At 35.3% G+C, this 19400-nt stretch overlaps 1 protein-coding gene across 3 annotated transcripts; it reads left to right on the top strand.

Annotated features, from left to right (window-relative positions):
- Positions 1-765: 765 nt before the first annotated feature.
- LOC141707979 (uncharacterized) lies at positions 766-18972 on the top strand. Of its 3 annotated transcripts, XM_074511434.1 has the most exons (18): positions 766-908; positions 1048-1111; positions 1286-1394; positions 2089-2151; positions 3331-3431; positions 4767-4833; positions 4934-5005; positions 5132-5293; positions 5944-6017; positions 6101-6198; positions 7710-7817; positions 8485-8585; positions 9012-9149; positions 10373-10420; positions 10936-11050; positions 11191-11235; positions 18248-18345; positions 18727-18972. In XM_074511434.1, the coding sequence occupies exons 1-18, from the start codon at positions 833-835 to the stop codon at positions 18811-18813; spliced, it is 1626 nt and encodes a 541-aa protein (XP_074367535.1). In that variant the 5' UTR covers positions 766-832; the 3' UTR covers positions 18814-18972. The 3 variants fall into 3 exon arrangements, 2 of the variants coding, with proteins under 2 accessions (XP_074367535.1, XP_074367536.1); XR_012569247.1 differs by lacking the exon at positions 11191-11235 and having other exon boundaries at positions 18232-18345; XM_074511435.1 differs by lacking the exon at positions 11191-11235.
- The last annotated feature ends 428 nt before the right edge of the window (positions 18973-19400 follow it).

The following is a 19400-nucleotide window of genomic DNA, read 5'->3' as shown; positions in this document are numbered from 1 at the left end:
AGTAAAGTTAAAAAAGTGAGTAAAGTAGTGAAGACGATTAATATTATATATATAAAGTTGGTATAGTGGAGAGAAGTAGTGGATGCAGTTACTTTTATATTATAAAAACTTTACTATTTTTGAATTTTTTTGAAATATAGGACATCCCAAAAAAAAAGTGTAAACAAACTGTAGGGACACATGGAGTAATAATTTTTTTTGAGTATTGTGTTCGTGTGTTGGACGGAGAACGACTGAAACTAATTTGTATTTAAATTATAATATTAGTTCATATCAATATTTATAAAAAAAATTATAACGCCGGAACGAAGCGCGACTTTATTTACTAGTTAGTATAACTAAAATATATGAACAATTTTATTTATTATTTACATATATTCAATTTATAATTTTGTAAATATTTTTGTAGAAAATAGTTCGTGACTTTGTTATTAGCTAGGGTTATAAAGAAACAAGTTTGAATCGAATAAAAGTATTTAAAATAAAGTAATTTTAGTAAAATAGATAAATATAATCGAGCGATTTTTAAGCTTTTATATTTATATTAATATTAGTAATTAATAACAGTTATAGGTGTTTGGATAATTTTATTTAAAAATTATATTTTTTTTAATTTAAATAAACAAAAAAGTAATTTTAAATATAATTATATTAATTGGTGAATTATAGATTAGATTAACATTTGAAAATATAAAATATAAAATATAAATAAATAAACAAACGAAAAATGAAAAGGTTTATAAATTGAATTTGGGTGCTGCGGGATATTTGGTAAAAGCAGTATTAGTGTCCTGGGTCCTGTAGAAGCAAGCAAGACAGCCAGCCCACCGCCATGGAAAATGATAACTCAAACGTCGACGACACAGCTCAGTTGATTGCCGCTGCCTCTGACTTTGCTAACCATCCTGGTTACTATCTTTATTTTCGAATCCCCCCCTCTTTCTTTACTTACTTTTACTCTCTCTCTCTCTCTCTCTCTCTCTCTCTCTCTCTCTCTCTTTTTTAATTTCTCTTACACGCACATATATATTCTCTCACCGATTTCAGGTTCTCACTCCGATGTTTCTGCAAAAGACTTCCTTAATCGCTTTCCTCTCGTACTCATTCTCCGGTATTCTAATAATCTCTCCTCTCCCGCTCTCTCTCTCGATTATTAGTACTCTTGCTTTGAGTGGCTGTAGCTATATATTTGTTTTATTGAGATAATTAGTACTAGTGTAACAAACTGTAGTCTACTGCCTACCTGCTATTCTTTTTAATTTATTGCAATTCAATCTGATTGCAGTGCTTTACAAACAACAGAGGATGTCCCTGGTCTCGAAAATACTGTTGTTGATTGTCTAGAAAGGTTATTTAAGACAAACTACGGAGCCTCCCTCATCCCTCACTCCATGGTATTTTCGACATGACAACATTCCTCTTCAATTGTATACTATTCAACTGTTCAAGTTGTAGCTCCTGGTTTCTCATTTCATCATTTGTTAAAGTAACTAATCGGAACTTCTGCTAGCACCATCTAATTTCTCATTTTCGTTATGTCATCCATAACTTTTGCGTGTTTGAGGAAAATTACATATGATTCTTTACCAAAACTTTACTCATTTCTTCACCGACTAATTGAGCTTCAGCTGCAACTAATGTCGCGTATGGCACACTGATAAAATTGTGCATATTACTTGTTCACTATATATTTCATAATATTTGGACATGTTAATCACACACTTCTTGTTTAGGTTATTACTTCTCTTGTTAGAGTAACGTTCTTTATTTTGTCGTTTTTTTGTCTAATTTATTTGGAATAAAAAAAAAAGAAAATCTCAAGTCCTTGAAATTTTGCTAAAACTAGAAGCTGATCAAATCTCTTAGCATCCTCTGTTTTATTGATATTCATCAAATTTTAACTCTTAGTGAACATTGTTATGGAAGCTATTTAACAAATAAAACGTACTTTCAGTCTTTAGCGAGTTGTCTAACTACCGTCTTACATTCAGAACAAGTTGTAGAAAAAACATGTGTATCGTAACTTATATGCCAGAAGAGCAGGATATTTTATCTTTGATGTTGGATTGACATTTGACCATTTTTCAGCCTTTTGTCGTAGTGGGCCTGGGTGCCGACTCTCAAAGAGTCAAAGGTTTAGCTTGTAAAACGGTATGTATACTTCTATTGCCCTCAGTATCCTCGTTAATTTCCTTCTTTGTACCATTGGTTGGTTCTTTGAAACCTATAAATGATGTCACTGTGGCTGTGACTATCATTATAAACATAGTTAAACTGGTGATCTTAAATTCTTTTTTAATATGAACACACACACAGACACACACACAAACACACACACTTTCTCCTTAATCTGTTCACCCTCACTTTTTCCTTGGAAGAAAAAGGATTTCTCAACTACACCAATCAATTTGGAAACCCTTGCTCGGTCCTTTAAAATGTACATATTTTGATCTACTTAGCTCATCAATTTCGTATATATGCTACATCGATTAAATTTGGAACGACCAAGAGGAGTTTACTATAACACACTTGTACTATGTGAACAGTTTTTTAAACCAAAGTATATTCATGGATTTGCTTTTTTAATGTTCATTGTAAGGGCGACCATAGTGATACAGCCCTCAAAGTTTTTAGAATGCAGTAGTCTAAATTTTTGAAATATCGTACAGTTGATCAGTTGTAGAAGCAAGCCACTGTAAATTTGTGCTACTAAATAAATAATTGGTTCTACAAATATCTACCGCATGCCATTTGGTTTAGTAAATATCGTGTTACTCTGTGTTGCTTGAATGCATTAGTTGAAGTAATACAGAGTATAGAGCCACTTTCTTAGATTGTTAGATGTAATTAAATGTACTTGACATACATGAATTAATCATTTATGTGTCCTGCCAACAAATTTTGTAACTATTGATTTTACTCATGTTTGAGATATGCAAAATATCGACTTTAGGTTGAAGTAGCACAGACATAAATATGTTCAGTTTCTGATCACATTTTCCTCAAGTCTTGGAAGAATAAATATCATTGTGTAGCACAAGCTTAGACAAACTCTCTACTTCATTAGTATGGGAGAATAAATATCCTTCAGTTCTACAAGCTTAGAAAAACTCTCTACTTCGGTTGTCCAACATAAGATTAGAAGCACATATATTCCTATATGTGCTTAATCACTTGCTATTATGTTGTGTGCCTATGCATTTAGAATTAATTTTAGTTAAATACAATATTTTTCGTTTACTTATTGGGTTGGAGGTGCTTGATATTGCAGTGGTGATTAACTTCTAGACTTTACCAGACATGACTCTAAAGTTGTTACAATTATTTTAGGTGTCTTGCCTTTTGGAGAAAACGTATGATACTGCAACTGCTATACAGTTAGTTCTCGAGTATAAACTGTATCCTCTATTGCTGACTAGCCTAACTGAGGGGTAATCATCCTTATACTTTTCCATGGCTTATTTCTGATAACCTTTTTTTTGTGCTATTTGCTCTTTTGTCTATAGAAGAGGTAGGGAAAGCTACCAAAGAAATCTATTTAGGAATCGATGCATAATTTGAAGCGAGTGAAAATTAGACTGATAATCACTGATTGATGGGAACGAAAGAACGGACTGTTTGATTGGAATTAAGTATTACAAATTATGTTAATTAGAGTCGGGTATGGGGTGGAGTGGTGGACAGAGGCACAGATCCATATGTGACCTTGTTTTATAGTTCTGAAAATGGACAAAAATGATGCAGGTGTCGGAGGTATCCAAGTGCAAAACATAGAATTTCATATTTTTTTAATGTTCTATAATATAGAAAAAAAATTGTCTATGACCAACAAATCATATTGATAAGTGATGTTTATGAGATAAAGTCAAGAAGATAATTATGAAACAAGTTGTCTACAGGCCGCAGTCCCTAGACATTATGGACTCATCTATAGGAGGGTGTAATCATGGATCTGACTCTGATCCAATACCACACCAATGTCATGTCATGCCTAATACGAGTATAATGGAAAAACTCCAGAAGATCATTAGTCTGCCGCACTAAAAATTGTTCTCAGGACATTATTATTCACGTATTGTTCCTGCCTTGTTGTCTCAATGTTGATGCTTATATTATTTGGGACCTCGGAGTATGCAATTCTTTGGATAGAACACACTTTAAATACCTAATGAGGCCTCATATACTGTGCTAATCACGGAAATCGGATCCTTTTATTTTTATTTTATAAATAATTTGAATTAATTGTGCTCTGGATAAGCTTCATGGTAGACTCAAACTGTTAAAAATCAATTGTGAAGATATATGTCTTGAAAGAAACATTATGGTTCTTATTGTTATAGTGTTGTTTAACAGTCTGGCTCAAATTATAAGTACCTTTAGATACAGAGTAAAATGGTGATGTGAAGGGGTTTTTTGAGGCTTTAAATAAGCTAACAACGGCAATCTGGATACAGAGTTTAACACCTCTAATTTGGGTAGAGCTTCTGTCTGGAATGTAAATTCTATAAATCTAATGCTAACTAGCCCTTAGAGAAGTTAATATACTTTATTTGAAGCTGAATTATTGAAATTTGCTAGATTAATCTGATCACAATGTGTATGTATCTAAAACTGTTTGCTAAATAGGAAGAAAAAAGATAAACAATAAGTAGAGGACAAAAATGAAGATGTGCGTCCAACTTATATACTAATCTTCTTTCCTAGCTATCTTTTATATGTATGTGATAGAGGCGAAGTAGCGTAACTTATATTTTGCTTTTCTGTAGTGATGAACAAGTCTGTGCTGCATCGATGGATGCAATCAAGAGTTTGGCTATTTCTCCAGGAGGCATGGTAAGAATGTGAAATCTACTTATCCTGTCTTTAACATGCTGACTTGGTGGCGGAGATGGTATTCAATAGTAATAATCCTTGTACTTTTGTAAACATGTAGGATATTGTCTTTCCTGCTGAAACTAATGAAGAAACAGACCTCAAGTGTTTACTCTCAAGAAGTTCCTCTTTGGTATGGTAGTTAATATTCACTATGCTAAAAAGTCTTGGTACTTGCTTAGTAGGTATACTAGCAATAGACTGGTATAATAAATGCAACTTTTTAACGGTCTTTCCTCACTATTATATCATGTTTCAGGGAAGAGTCCGCATTTTAGCTTTGATAGTGAAACTGTTCTCCATTTCCAGTTCTGTGGCATCAGTAGTTTACAACTCAAATCTTCTTAGCTTACTGGTGGAAGAAGTTCTTACTGGAATTGACATGCTCAAAACTTTGAGTGTATTAGAACTTCTTTATGAGGTTTGGCAATATCTGCTATCCCTTTACCATATTTCTTACTCATTTTTATTAGTGGTTTGATATCTTTTAGGTGTGAAGAATTTTTTACGATACTTTTCAAATTTCTGAGTTCTGAAGTCGTCCATTTGGTTTACACTTTACATATTGAAATTTCTTGGTATGGGCTTGTTAATTTTGTTCATGACAAATTAAACGTTAATACAGGGTATGGTAGAAACCTTGGAAGTTGTAAGAATATCTATTGTTTACTAGCATAAGATTATTTTTGCAAAAAAATTAATTTACCAACAGAGATCTGCAGCTACTAAAGAGCTTTGCTTCTTATATTAGTGATTACGACACAAAACTTGTAGTCAAGCAAATACACCTAGTAGATGACTACACACGTTATGACCTGAACCCAAATTTTCCTTACAAAAGAGATTTACTATTTCTTGTAAATTCGTCAACACATAGGAGACTAAATAATCTTAAAATGTAATAGATTGAGTGAGCAACTCTTAAAAGAAAAATAGAAGCACTTAACTAACTCTTTCTTTAGTGCACATGATTGTGTACTTGTACTTGACCTGCTGCTTTTCTGTCATTTGTTCAATGCTACCTTTCTTTCACCTGACTCGGTTTTTTTAATATGGGGATGATTTATGAAGGCAGCAGAAGTTCCACATGGTACGGAGTTTTTGTCCAAGACTACAATTCTTGAGCTGCTCAGTTCCATCATCAGGTTCGTATATGACAAATGGATCTTCTCAACCATTATTTGTGAATTTTTTAGTTTATGATTCTTGTTACTATATTAATATGCAGCAATCCAATGACTGACTCAATACTAAGATCTAGATCAATGATGATATGTGGAAGGCTTTTGTCTAAAGATAACATTTACATGTTCATTGATGAAACCAGTAAGATTTATGTTTTTTGTCTGTCTTCGTTTATCATTATCTGTATTAAGGTTGCATACTATATTATATTTTAAATTCTTTCATCAATGTATGCGGTGGTTATTATGTCCGTCTGAATATCGTTTTACAATTTTTCTGATTCATTATGTTGGCTAACTAGCATGCACATTAACAAGCCTGGTGTTTGGAGATTGTTATAATTTAGTTTTGCTGTATTTTGGAGACTAAATGACTGTCAACTCTCAATGAACTCGAGTGTGGACACATTGAGGGTCAAAATGTTTGGTGTCTTTAAACCTAAATTTCTAAAATTGAGACCATGTTAATTGGAAGAATAACCCTGAGTTAATTATAAATTTTGGTACAGGGTGGCCTTTGGTTCAATAAACACATAATATTGTAGGCACATGCACAGTGCAAATGATGTTTCTTCCAAAAAAAAATAGACTTACGCGTCTTTCTTATCTCTTCAATTAATGGATATTGCAGTTTAGTGTGTACGAGAATAAATACTATAAAAAAACTATATGCACATCACTGATTCAATTATGTTCAGAATGTTCTTGAGCCTACTGTAAAATAATACTATTAGTAATCTTATTGCTTGTTGTGTGTTGATAAGTAGTCCTTCAGCTGTTTCTCTTTGCAAGCTCATTGTAGTATAGAATGCTGCCGACTTGTGGTTAGTTGGTAATCCAGTTCATTAGATGACACTTATGGATACCACCTTTTTACTGCAAGGGTAAAATACAGTCAGTTCTGAACAGAGGAAATGCTTACTAATGTATAAAGGGTGTCTGATGTGATTCCATGAGAGAACTTGGATGAGAAATGGAATTCCGTTACGTAGATGATGGAATTAGATAATTTATACCCCCTAGTTATATTGATATATAACTCAAATAATGATGAAAAAATAGCATTATTATAGACTATAAAATCACTCATATTCTCACAATATATGTATTTATTGTACATATATACAATACACACATCTTTGCCGCTGCTTTTTATCAACTAATATTTCTGTAAGATACTGTTAAATTTCTGTAATTATCAACTAAATTTAGGGGACACAGGCTGCATTCACATCATTGATCAGCATTCGGTGTGGAAAGACATTGTTCATGATAAATGTCCCTATTAAATATTGTTTTTAGTGGCCAAAGAAGCTTTTGAACTTGTCAGTTTCTTAGTTCTTGAATCTTGATGCAAATTTTTACTCTTATACCCTCATCTGATGGAAGGTCCAAAGGTTTGTGTACACCTTAAGTGCTTGTTGTCTTTCTAAGTATCGCAAAAATAATTTATGGCATGTTTGAAACTGGGATTTCATCTTATCTGAATGTTTGGATTTTCGAAAGAAGTTGAATTTGGTTCAGTTCTATGTCATTCAAAATTTAACTCCATGTTTAAGAATTCTTAGTGATAATTATTGGATTCATTCATTTGAAATAAGTCTTATGTTTCTAAACACAAATTCACTGAACTTAACAATCTCCTGGCTTTAGGTCTTAGAACTGTAACTTCTGCTATTGATGGAAGGTTCAAGGAGGTAGAAAGTCAGGATCCAGATGAATGTGAATGTGCACTTGAAGCATTGGGTAACATAGGGTCATGTAAGTCTGCTTTTGTATATCACTTCTCCATTTTGGCTATACAACCTATTAGCTTCGCGATTTTGTTGTATAGGCTGGCATTTCACATCTCAACAATGAAATAACTTAATTTGGTCTAAACAAGAACCAATTTTATTTTAATGTAATTGATATGTAAATGCACTTGTGTTTCAGATGAATCCACAACACATTCAAGGTTTAAAATGACCAAATAAATACTTCCATCTTGGAGATCATATCAATCTTCAATTACTATTTACCAAGTACTATCTATTTTACCTGGACCTGCCTGGGAGTATCAAGATTGACAATGTTATAAATAGTTTGTATGTTTTGGCCTAAAAGGCAATTGTGTAATACCGGTATAAAGAAAATATCGAAAAGTCGGCAAACCTGATATTAATATTTCAACTTAACAGTTTAGAACACTAATTGTCCTATTGTAATTATGTGAGATAAACTCCAACTTTGCGTAACCTTTTGTGCACCACTCCTTTATCTTTGCCAGACAATTCTTATAGACTTCTTCCATAAGTATACAGTTATGTTAGCCAAGGCTTCTTAACCTTGTACGTTGTCTAAATGAGTATGATGCTCACATCTTCTGTAATACACTATAATCATTTTTAAAATTTTGAAAATGGCGGTGCTATAATTTTACTTCCAGCTATTCAAGGAGCTAAAATGTTGCTTTCAAGTTCACCTCCCGCTGCTAGGCATGTCGTGGACGCTGCCTTTGCTTTTCATGGTCGTGGTGGCAAACAGCTAGTAAGTCATTATGCTTGCTCATATTTAAGTAGTCTTTCCTCCTTTTGTTTGACCAAGTCTATAAAGAATTAATACAAAGTTTAATTTAGTTTTGAGATGTAGATTTGTTTTTTCTTTACAAGTTTTATTTAGTTTTGTTCGAATAATATTTCTTTTACATTCTTTACACCTTTATTTCATAGGTTTAACTAGTCAAAATTAGGTCGCTGGAAAGATGCATTTTAAGATGTGATAAAGGAGAATTATAGGAATCAACAATTTAAACACAATGGATCATCAAAGTTTTTTTTTAATGAGGATGGCGTTTGATAAGTACAATGGATCATCAAAGATGATAATTGTATAACTAGGATATTAGATAAAAAAATTCCTCGAAATCGGTAACATATTATGTGATCTGTTTTGGTGTTACAATGGAATACACAGGCTGGTCTACATGCTCTTGGAAACATTGCTGGAGAACCTCGACCCGGAGATGACATGATACTCGATAATAATGCAGAAGAAAGCCTTCACCGTTTGATCTATGCAACAGCATCCAAGTCCTCCAAGTTAACACCATCAGTTAGTCAACTACCCTTAACTGTTGCAATCTAAGCTTCTTTTTAATTATTTTATTCAAGGATTTGTAAAGAAGTTTATCTTCCCAACCATGGTATGTTTGTTAAAACATTATTTATATGAAGCTTTGGTCAATGGTAGTTGTGAATGCTTAAACCCAATTCATAAAATGTTAGCTGGTTTGTTTTTAATTTGGAATTGTTATCTACTCTTTCCATACTGTTGTACTCTAATTACTTCATTTTTTTGAACTACATAAATGGTTCTTAACATATCACAAAATCTATATGTAGTGCTGGAAATTTCTAGAAATTCTTGTAAGAGGACCAACATGGATTTTTAGTGTACCTAAAATGATGAAGTGTTATGATGATATGGCAAATGCAAATATCTATATTTTTTACACGTAATAAAGTAAACAAACATAAATATAATACATTTTTATTAGTGTAAGCGTATAACATAGGCTGTAAATTTGTTTAAAAAATATAATAGAATATCCAAGTTTGGTGGTTTTGTGTAAACACCTCAAACAAAAAGAATCACGATGAAAAAGTAATTGGTCAATGTTCTTTGGGTCAGTGAAAGCAAAAAAAGTTGTAAAATCTTATATGTTATGAAATAATACCGGCTTCAATTCTGTAAGAGTGTAGCAACTGTTGTTTTTAAGTTTAGGCCTGGTTTAATATTGTTTTTGCAGACAGCATTAGTAGATTTTTACTGAAAAGCAGGTAAAATACTGTTTGGTAAATTTTAAATTCAGCTTTTTTAAAAAGTGCTTTTAGCCTAAAAGCTGCTTTTGGAGAAAGAAGGTCCCTGTGCTTTTGAAATAAGTTACTTTCTAGCTTTTGCAGGAAGCAACTGCTGATTTAAGTATCAAATCTCACCAAAAACCTTTTTTTTATATTATAACAAAAAAATATGCGGAAATCAAAAAAATTACCAAACAGTTAACTGATTTTTGCAATAGCACGTTTTCTACTGGCCCTTTTTGTAACATCACAACAATTTTTACCATCAATCCCAAACAGAGCCTTACTCGGTCAATAGACCTGCATTCTTATGTTGTAGATTGAATGTCTGCCTTTATATATTCTGAAACTGTAATGTATCACTTGTAATGTCTGTTCACCAAGTACGTAGATTTGTATTTTTTTATAATCTACCTATCTACTTTTATATTGCTAAAGTATAAATTTTTAATCGACTGGATCTGCATGTTGCAGGGCCTCTTACTTTCAGTTCTTCAACAAGATTCAGATATTCGTCTGGCGGTAAGATACAATTTTGCATGCCTTACGGTTAAATTTGAGTTGATGCTGTTGATACTTAAATCATGGAAATCTGGTCTTGAGAATGAGATACATCCTTAAATTATTAATAAACTGTCATCCTCGATGATAAGATTTTCTCAACAGAAGACGCAGGTCAGGTAGCATGCTTTATTTAAGATGTAGTTCACTGTCTCATCACTTTGATGACACCTGATATGGTAGTAGGAAATCCATCTTGATACTTAGCTGCTAAAAAAGGTTTTCTTTACTACCAGTTAGGCACAAGAAGTTGCTCATGTGACTGGGGTAGACTAAATTTGCAGGCAGTGTACAGTTACAACAACTCTATATATATCCTGATCTCTTGTTCTTAATTGTGTTCATGTAAAGCTACATATAGTATTAGTTTAAAGAAATTTGTTATGATACAGTGTTTACTTTAGCCAAGTAAGTACGACTTATTGCAGAACTTTTTAGTATATATTTCACTTAACTTTTGTTATGCACGTTCACAGGGATATAGATTGATAAAGGGATTAGTGGTTAGATCGTGGTGCCTGATGGAGATCTGCTCCAGACAAGAGATGATAAATATAATAACTGACAGTTATACTGAAACTACTAAGATTGGTAAGGAGTACTTTCACTAGTTGTAATACTACACTCTGCATCTTGTTTGTGTATTTGAGGATTATTTAAAGACTATATCTTCGGATATGCGTTTGTTTTCATAATGGCATCTACAAAATTGTGAACTGCTGATATTGCAGAACACATTTTGTTACCAGAAGAAACAAAAAGGAGGGGGGAGGAAGGTGATCATAATTATAATTATAATTTATGCAGTTTTCATATCGTATCAGTTAGTATTAGTGTATAAATAACCCTAAACCCTAATCAGTTTTCTTAGCATACAGAAAATAATATGATAAATATGACAGTTGGGACAGTGGGTCTGTTGGCTGTATATAATCACTAGGATGTAAGAGGTATATGTCTTGTAATACATATGCATGTCGGTTTTGTTTATTTAGCAAACAGAATATAAATATTATAAATATGCCAGTTGGGACAGTGGGTTGTGGGGCTAGACAGTAATCACTAGGATATGGGAGGTATATGTCTTGTGATACATACACACAGTATTTAATTACTAGCCAAGAAAGGGGCAAATCCCCCCCACCCCCGGGTACGTAGTAGGTGTATGTGTGCTTTCATCCATCCATCTATCTATCCATCTATCCATCCATCTATCTATCCATCTATCTATCCATATATCTATCTATCCATCTATCTATCCATATATCTATCCATCTATCCATCCATCTATCTATCTCTCTCTCTTTCTCTGTCTCTCTGTCTCTCTGTCTCTCTATCTCTCTATCTATCTCTCTATCTCTCTATCTCTCTTTCTCTCTCTGTCTATCTCTCTGTCTAGCTATCTATCTCTCTCTATCTCTCTCTCTCTATCTGTCTCTCTCTCTATGTCTCTCTCTCTGTCTATCTGTCTATCTCTCTGTCTATCTGTCTCTCTCTCTCTGTCTATCTCTCTCTCTGTCTCTCTATGTCTCTCTCTCTGTCTCTCTCACTCTGTCTCTCTCTCTGTCTCTCTCACTCTGTCTCTCTCTCACTCTGTCTCTCTCTCTGTCTGTCTCTCTCTCTCCTCTCTCTCTCTCTGTCTCTTTCTCTGTCTATCTCTATCTGTCTGTCTGTCTATCTCTCTATCTCTCTCTCTGTCTGTCTCTCTGCCTGTCTGTCTCTCTCTCTCTGTCTTTCTCTCTCTCTCTCTCTCTCTCTCTCTCTTTGTCTGTCTATCTCTCTATCTTTCTCTCTGTCTATCTGTCTATCTATCTGTCTGTACCCCCCCAGGGCTTATATTTTGTTTTTATATACGATGTTTTGACCATGTTACCTCTAGATAAAATTATATCTGCATACCTAATGCTGAATGTGATGATGCTATGTCCATGTAATTACTATTACACATCTCAGACAAGTCCTAAATCTGTGGTGCAGAAGACTTAATCTTAGTTATCATAACAGTTAGAAATTACCATTATCCACTTGTATCTTTATCATTCTGTTGTAAAGATAAGCTGTATGTAAACTTATCTTATTTTAGATAGAATAATTGTAACAGACATGTAAAACTAAGTCTATATATACAAAAGACCACAACCTGTTTTATGGTGTGGAAAATTCAAAACTCAATGGTACGTGGACTTTAGTCCCGATGAAACCCAACATCAACATAGTTGGATGCAAATGGGTTTTTAAAGTTAAACAGCATCCAGATGGTTCTATAGAGCGGCGCAATGCCCGTCTTGTTGCCAAAGGATTCAATCAACAAGCTGGAATTGATTACAACGAGACATTCAGTCCCGTAGTTAAGCCATGTACAATTCGAATTATTCTTACCATTGCTTTATCTAATAACTGGCCGTTGAGACAGCTTGATGTACAACTTGCAACTTAATGGAAATGACAACTTGCAACTCTTGCTAACATAACACGAATTACAAAAACGAAAACCCTTATTTGAAACTGGCAAAAAATAAGAACTGATTATTGATCGCACGGTCCGCATCATTGGATGTCCAAGACGGTTGTGCCACAAATGCAATGAACTGGAACTAAAAAAAGAGGCCGAATTAGGAGTATGATATGGTGCAGCATTATGAAAGTGATATAACCCATCTTTAAGTTGTCCGTGAAGTACCACTCTCCCTGTTTGACGATCCTTTACATAGAAAACATGTGGATGAAATTCAAACCAAACATTATGATCTTTAGAAAATTGAGCAACAGAAAGCAAATTGGTAGATATATGAAGAACATGTAAAATGTTATTAAGTTGAAAGGAACGAGAAGGTGTGTGTAGCCGAGACTTACCAACATGAGCCACTGGAACAGAATTACCATTACCAACAAGCATTTGATCCGGTCCATCATAATCAGAGTAAAGCTGCAAGTTGCTTAGATCAGAGGTCACATGGTGAGTGGCGCCACTATCTGGAAGCCAGGTGGATGCATTAATAGGCTGAGATGTAGCAACATAAGCCGTAGGTGCAGGTGCAGCAGGAGGAGAAAAATCTTTATTAAAGCGATGCCAGCAATTAACAACGTGGTGATTTTGACGACCGCATAGCTGACAAGGGCCTGATAAGCGAACACTTGTTGATAACCGTCCCTTTTGCTGATTTTGAAGCCGGCTTGTATAGTTCCTTGTATGATTGAAGGAACGAGACAAAGGCTGATGATAATTATTGCCGCTTCGTTTAACATAGTTGGAATTAGATTTGGCCAAGTTTGCTGTAGGTGCAGCTCCAAGGACACTAGTTTGGGACTCCAGACGCATCTCAAATGAGAGAAGATGTGCTTGAAAATCTTCCAAAGTAAGATCAACATTAGTTGCAGTTAGAGTTGTGACAATAGCGTCATATGCAGAGTCTAAGCCACTCAAAATATATTGCTGCAGATCTGCTACTGTGATGGCATGACCACAAGCTGCAAGATTGTCACTAAGCTGTTTAGCAAACAAAAAATACTCAGACATTGCTTTTGTTACCTTTTTTTAGCAATTGTAATTCGCGACGAAGTTGCATAATACGAGATCGGGAGTTGGATGCAAAGTGTCGTTGCAGAGCATTCCAAACATCAGCAGATGTCTCAAGCCCAACAATTTGAGCGAGAACAGGTTCTGTTAGAGAAGATAACAACCATCCAAGCAGGATTTGATCTTGCTTAACCCATGATATATATTCTGGATTTATGATGGTATTAGTGCTGGCCGTTGTATCGGTGGAAGATGTAGGGATCGTACGAGGAGGACATGGAATTGTCCCATCAACGTAGCCCATGAGATCATAGCCTCTCAATAAAGGCATAAACTGAAATTTCCACATGAGGTAATTCTTCGAATCGAGTTTCACAGTGAGAAGATGATGGATTTGTCAGGAGGGAGAAGAAATGGTGTTGGATGTCTCGTGCTCCCCGACAAACAGAACCATCCCACAACATGGTTACACGTTCAAAGAATAATATTTTTAAGAAGAAAATTCTTTTGGCCACCAAACATCCATTACTTTCGGAAGACCTATGGGAACCTACATGTTACTCTCAAGCGATAAAAGATCCTGCTTGGAGGGCTGCCATGGATCTTGAGCTCAACGCTATACAAGCCGGCTTCAAAATCAGCAAAAGGGACGGTTATCAACAAGTGTTCGCTTATCAGGCCCTTGTCAGCTATGTGGTCGTCAAAATCACCATGTTGTTAATTGCTGGCATCGCTTTAATAAAGATATTTCTCCTCCTGCTGCACCTGCACCTACGACTTATGTTGCTACATCTCAGCCTATTAATGCATCCACCTGGTTTCTAGATAGTGGCGCCACTCACCATGTGACCTCTGATCTAAGCAACTTGCAGTTTTACTCTGATTATGATGGACCGGATCAAATGCTTGTTGGTAATGGTAATTCTGTTCCAGTGGCTCATGTTGGTAAGTCTCGGCTACACACACCTTCTCGTTCCTTTCAACTTAATAACATTTTACATGTTCCTCATATATCTACCAATTTGCTTTCTGTTGCTCAATTTTCTAAAGATAATAATGTTTGGTTTGAATTTCATCCACATGTTTTCTATGTAAAGGATCGTCAAACAGGGAGAGTGGTACTTCACGGACAACTTAAAGATGGGTTATATCACTTTCATAATGCTGCACCATATCATACTCCTAATTCGGCTTCTTTTTTTAGTTCCAGTTCATTTCATTTGTGGCACAACCGTCTTGGACATCCAATGATGCGGACCGTGCGATCAATAATCAGTTCTTATTCTTTGTCAGTTTCAAATAAGGGTTTTCGTTTTTGTAATTCGTGTTATGTTAGCAAGAGTTGCAAGTTGTCATTTCCATTAAGTTCCACAGTCCTTAGTGAACCTCTTCAGTTAATTGTTTCGGATTTGTGGGATCCTTCACCTGTACTTTCCAGAAATGGTTATCGCTATTATCTACTCTTAGTTGATGTATTCAGTAAATTTATTTGGGTTTATCCACTTGCAAGAAAGTCTGATGCTTTAACTATATTTGTTAAATTTAAAGCAAGGATTGAAAACTTCCTTAACCAAAAAATTAAAGTTTTTCAATCTGACAATGGCGGTGAATTCAAAAAGTTTACACCTTTTCTTGAATCTCAGGGAGTTTTTCATCGATTCTCTTGCCCACACACATCTGAACAAAATGGCCTTGCAGAACGGCGACATCGCCACATTGTTGAAACAGGTCGTACTTTGCTAACAAATGCACATATGCCTCTATCTTATTGGTCTGAAGCATTCTTAACATCATGTTACCTTATAAATCGTTTGCCTACTCCGCTCTTGAAAAATAAAACTCCTTTAGAGATCTTGTTTAAGCAAACTCCTAATTATGAGCATTTACGTGTTTTTGGCTCACTATGTTATCCATTTTTACGTCCTTACAGTGCTCATAAACTTGATCATAGATCTCTTCCATGTGTTTTTATTGGCTATAGTTCCATTCACAAAGGTTACTTGTGTCATCATATTCCTACAAACCGTACTTATATTTCCAAGCATGTACGCTTTGAAGAGGCAGTGTTTCCTTTCCAGGAGTCCAGCTTGAGTACCACTCTCTCACTTGGAAACTCACCCGAGAATGTTTCACCAGTCCAAGAGGTAACATTTTTTCCCTCAGTCCCTTTTGTAGAACCAACACACTTGCTCAATGAAACACCACAACTCTCACATGATCAACCCACAAATGACACCCACCATGAACAACAGCTTCCCATTAATAACCAGTCACATGTACCACTTACTGTTTCTGATTCTACAGCCACACCGGACTCAATACCAGAAATAATGTCTCGTGCTCCCCGACAAACAGAACCATCCCACAACATGGTTACACGTTCAAAAAATAATATTTTTAAGAAGAAAATTCTTTTGGCCACCAAACATCCATTACTTTGGGAAGACCTATGGGAACCTACATGTTACTCTCAAGCGATAAAAGATCCTGCTTGGAGGGCTGCCATGGATCTTGAGCTCAACGCTTTGCTAGCAAATGGTACGTGGACTTTAGTCCCGATGAAACCCAACATCAACATAGTTGGACGCAAATGGGTTTTTAAAGTTAAACAGCATCCAGATGGTTCTATAGAGCGGCGCAAGGCCCGTCTTGTTGCCAAAGGATTCAATCAACAAGCTGGAATTGATTACAACGAGACATTCAGTCCCGTAGTTAAGCCATGTACAATTCGAATTATTCTTACCATTGCTTTATCTAATAACTGGCCGTTGAGACAACTTGATGTACAAAATGCGTTTCTTCATGGCAATCTCACTGAGGAGGTGTATATGAAACAACCTCCTGGATTTGTGGGTCCTCGATTCCCGCATTATGTGTGTCTTCTTCTCAAATCCATATACGGCCTCAAGCAATCACCTCGGGAGTGGTATAAACGGTTGAGCAGCTTTCTTATTGGTATGGGTTTCCAAGCTTCAAAGGCAGACATCTCTTTATTTATTAAGTCAACTAGTACATATAAGCTCTTTGTTCTTGTCTATGTCGATGACCTTATTATTACCGGCTCTAATTCCCGTAAGGTTCAACAAACAATTGAGCAGCTTAACACAACTTTTGCAATTAAAGATTTGGGAAATTTGTCTTACTTTCTTGGGGTTGAAGTTACCAGGTTTGCATCTGGTTTATTTTTGTCTCAGCAAAAATATATTGTTGACTTGCTGAGGAAAACAAAGATGGATGGGGCAGCACCTATTTCTACACCATTGAGTACTCAATTAACTATTACTAAAGCAACAGGCTCCAAAATGAAGGATGCTACACTATATCGGAGTGTTGTAGGCGCACTACAATATCTACAATTTACTAGACCAGATATCTCATACGCTGTCAATAAAGTGTGTCAGTACATGCATGATCCTACTGAAGATCATTGGTCACTTGTAAAACGGATACTTCGCTATCTCAAAGCAACCGTGCATCATGGCTTACTTCTTCGTCCCTCTGCTAGTCTTAGTCTCCAAGCATATTCTGATGCTGATTGGGCCGGTTGTCCAGATGATCGCCGTTCCACTAGGTGACTATTCGCTCTTTTTTTGTGGTAACTTGGTCTCGTGGAGTGCCAGAAAGCAAAAAACCGTTTCCATGTCCAGCACCGAAGCAGAATATAAGTCTCTGGCTACTGCTACAGCTGAACTAATATGGGTACAATCTCTGTTATCTGAGATAGGCTACCATCCTCCTCCATCTCCGATTTTATGGTGTGATAATCTTGGGGCAACTTATCTTACGGTGAATCCCATTTTTCATGCCCGCACGAAACACATTGAAATTGATTTTCATTTTGTACGTGAAAGAGTAGCTCGCAAACAACTTAGTGTTCGCTTCATCTCTTCTTGTGACCAACTTGCCAACTTGCTGACTTCTTCACCAAAGGATTACCTAAACAACGGTTCGAAGAACTTAGACACAAGTTGACCATCCGCGATGGGATGCTCTACTTGGGGGGTATTGACACATCTCAGACAAGTCCTAAATCTGTGGTGCAGAAGACTTGATCTTAGTTATCATAACAGTTAGAAATTACCCTTATCCACTTGTATCTTTATCATTCTGTTGTAAAGATAAGCTCTATGTAAACTGATCTTATTTTAGATAGAATAATTGTAACAGACATGTAAAACTAAGTCTATATATACAAAAGACCACAACCTGTTTTATGGTGTGGAAAATCCAAAACTCACTATTACAACTATATCAGTTCTGAAAATTTGCAGGTATGGAAGCGAGACATGATTGTTGTTTGGCAATCTACAAGACGTTCACATCAAGCGAATTAATCAGAGACCCTATGCTTGCTGGAGTAGCTGCAAAGGTATGAGATTTATAATTTTGATGAGCTACCTATCGGCAGTAGGCACTATTGTCTTACACAATGAAACATGTTTATGGATCTATATTAACTCACCTGTAGAGAATTACCGATCCTTTTCGGGAAGTATCTGTTAACTTGCACCTCAATTTTCAGTGCATATAATAAAGTATCAAACCTTGGGATGTCTTGTAATTTTACATAAAAATATGCACATGCAATTCCAAGAATTTGTCAACTACTTGCACTATATAATTATGGTGCCTAATAAATGCAAGTGATTGAGAGTTTGCTGCATATTTTTCTCAAAATTGATACTGCGGACCCAAAAAAATTGCTATGAGATTGAAAGTTGTTTCCTAATTATAAACATATTATTTGCAGCTGCAGGAAGCTGTTAAAAATGGTCCATATCTTACACGAAAGCAGTCAGAAGCTCGACCAATAGTAGTGACCCAGGACAGATTTTAGCTTATACCTACAGAGGTGATGTATGAAACTACTTTACTTGCAGTTTAGTTGTAAGTGGTATGTAGGCAGTGTTTGAATCGTACTTTGCCATCGAAGCTATGTACTAAATTGTTTACTTTTGCTCTTCAATTCTTATATTAACTGGATATATCTGTAGACTGTCGTCATGCGTAATGTGACTGCTATCTTCTCAGCTGAATGACCACCTAAAATAATGTGTTTTCTTAATAGTTTTTGAGTTTTTACCTTGGTAAAATGAACTGAGACATGTTCAAGAGTTTTTACCTTGGTAAAATGAACTGAGACATGTTCAAGACGAAATGGTTTTTGGTTTTAGTGGTACTGTAATTTTTTTTGCCAAGTGAAAATATATGAACTCAAAAAAGAAGATAATCACTAGCTAAGGCATACCTCAGACAAGCATATGGAACCAACCGCTAAGTACTTGCACGAAAAAACTAATACAACAGAAGTGTCCTTTTAAATATGTTTTTGCATTTTTCTATTTGTTTGATACTTTGCAATGCAGTGAAAGTTATTAGGGCGAGTTGGGTTGTTTGTGCTGACGGTGTAATCTTATCAACGAA

Source organism: Apium graveolens, chromosome 2 (assembly GCF_009905375.1).
Source record: "Apium graveolens cultivar Ventura chromosome 2, ASM990537v1, whole genome shotgun sequence".
In the NCBI taxonomy this organism is placed as follows: Eukaryota; Viridiplantae; Streptophyta; class Magnoliopsida; order Apiales; family Apiaceae; genus Apium; species Apium graveolens.
This window is presented reverse-complemented; position numbering and strand designations above follow the sequence as displayed.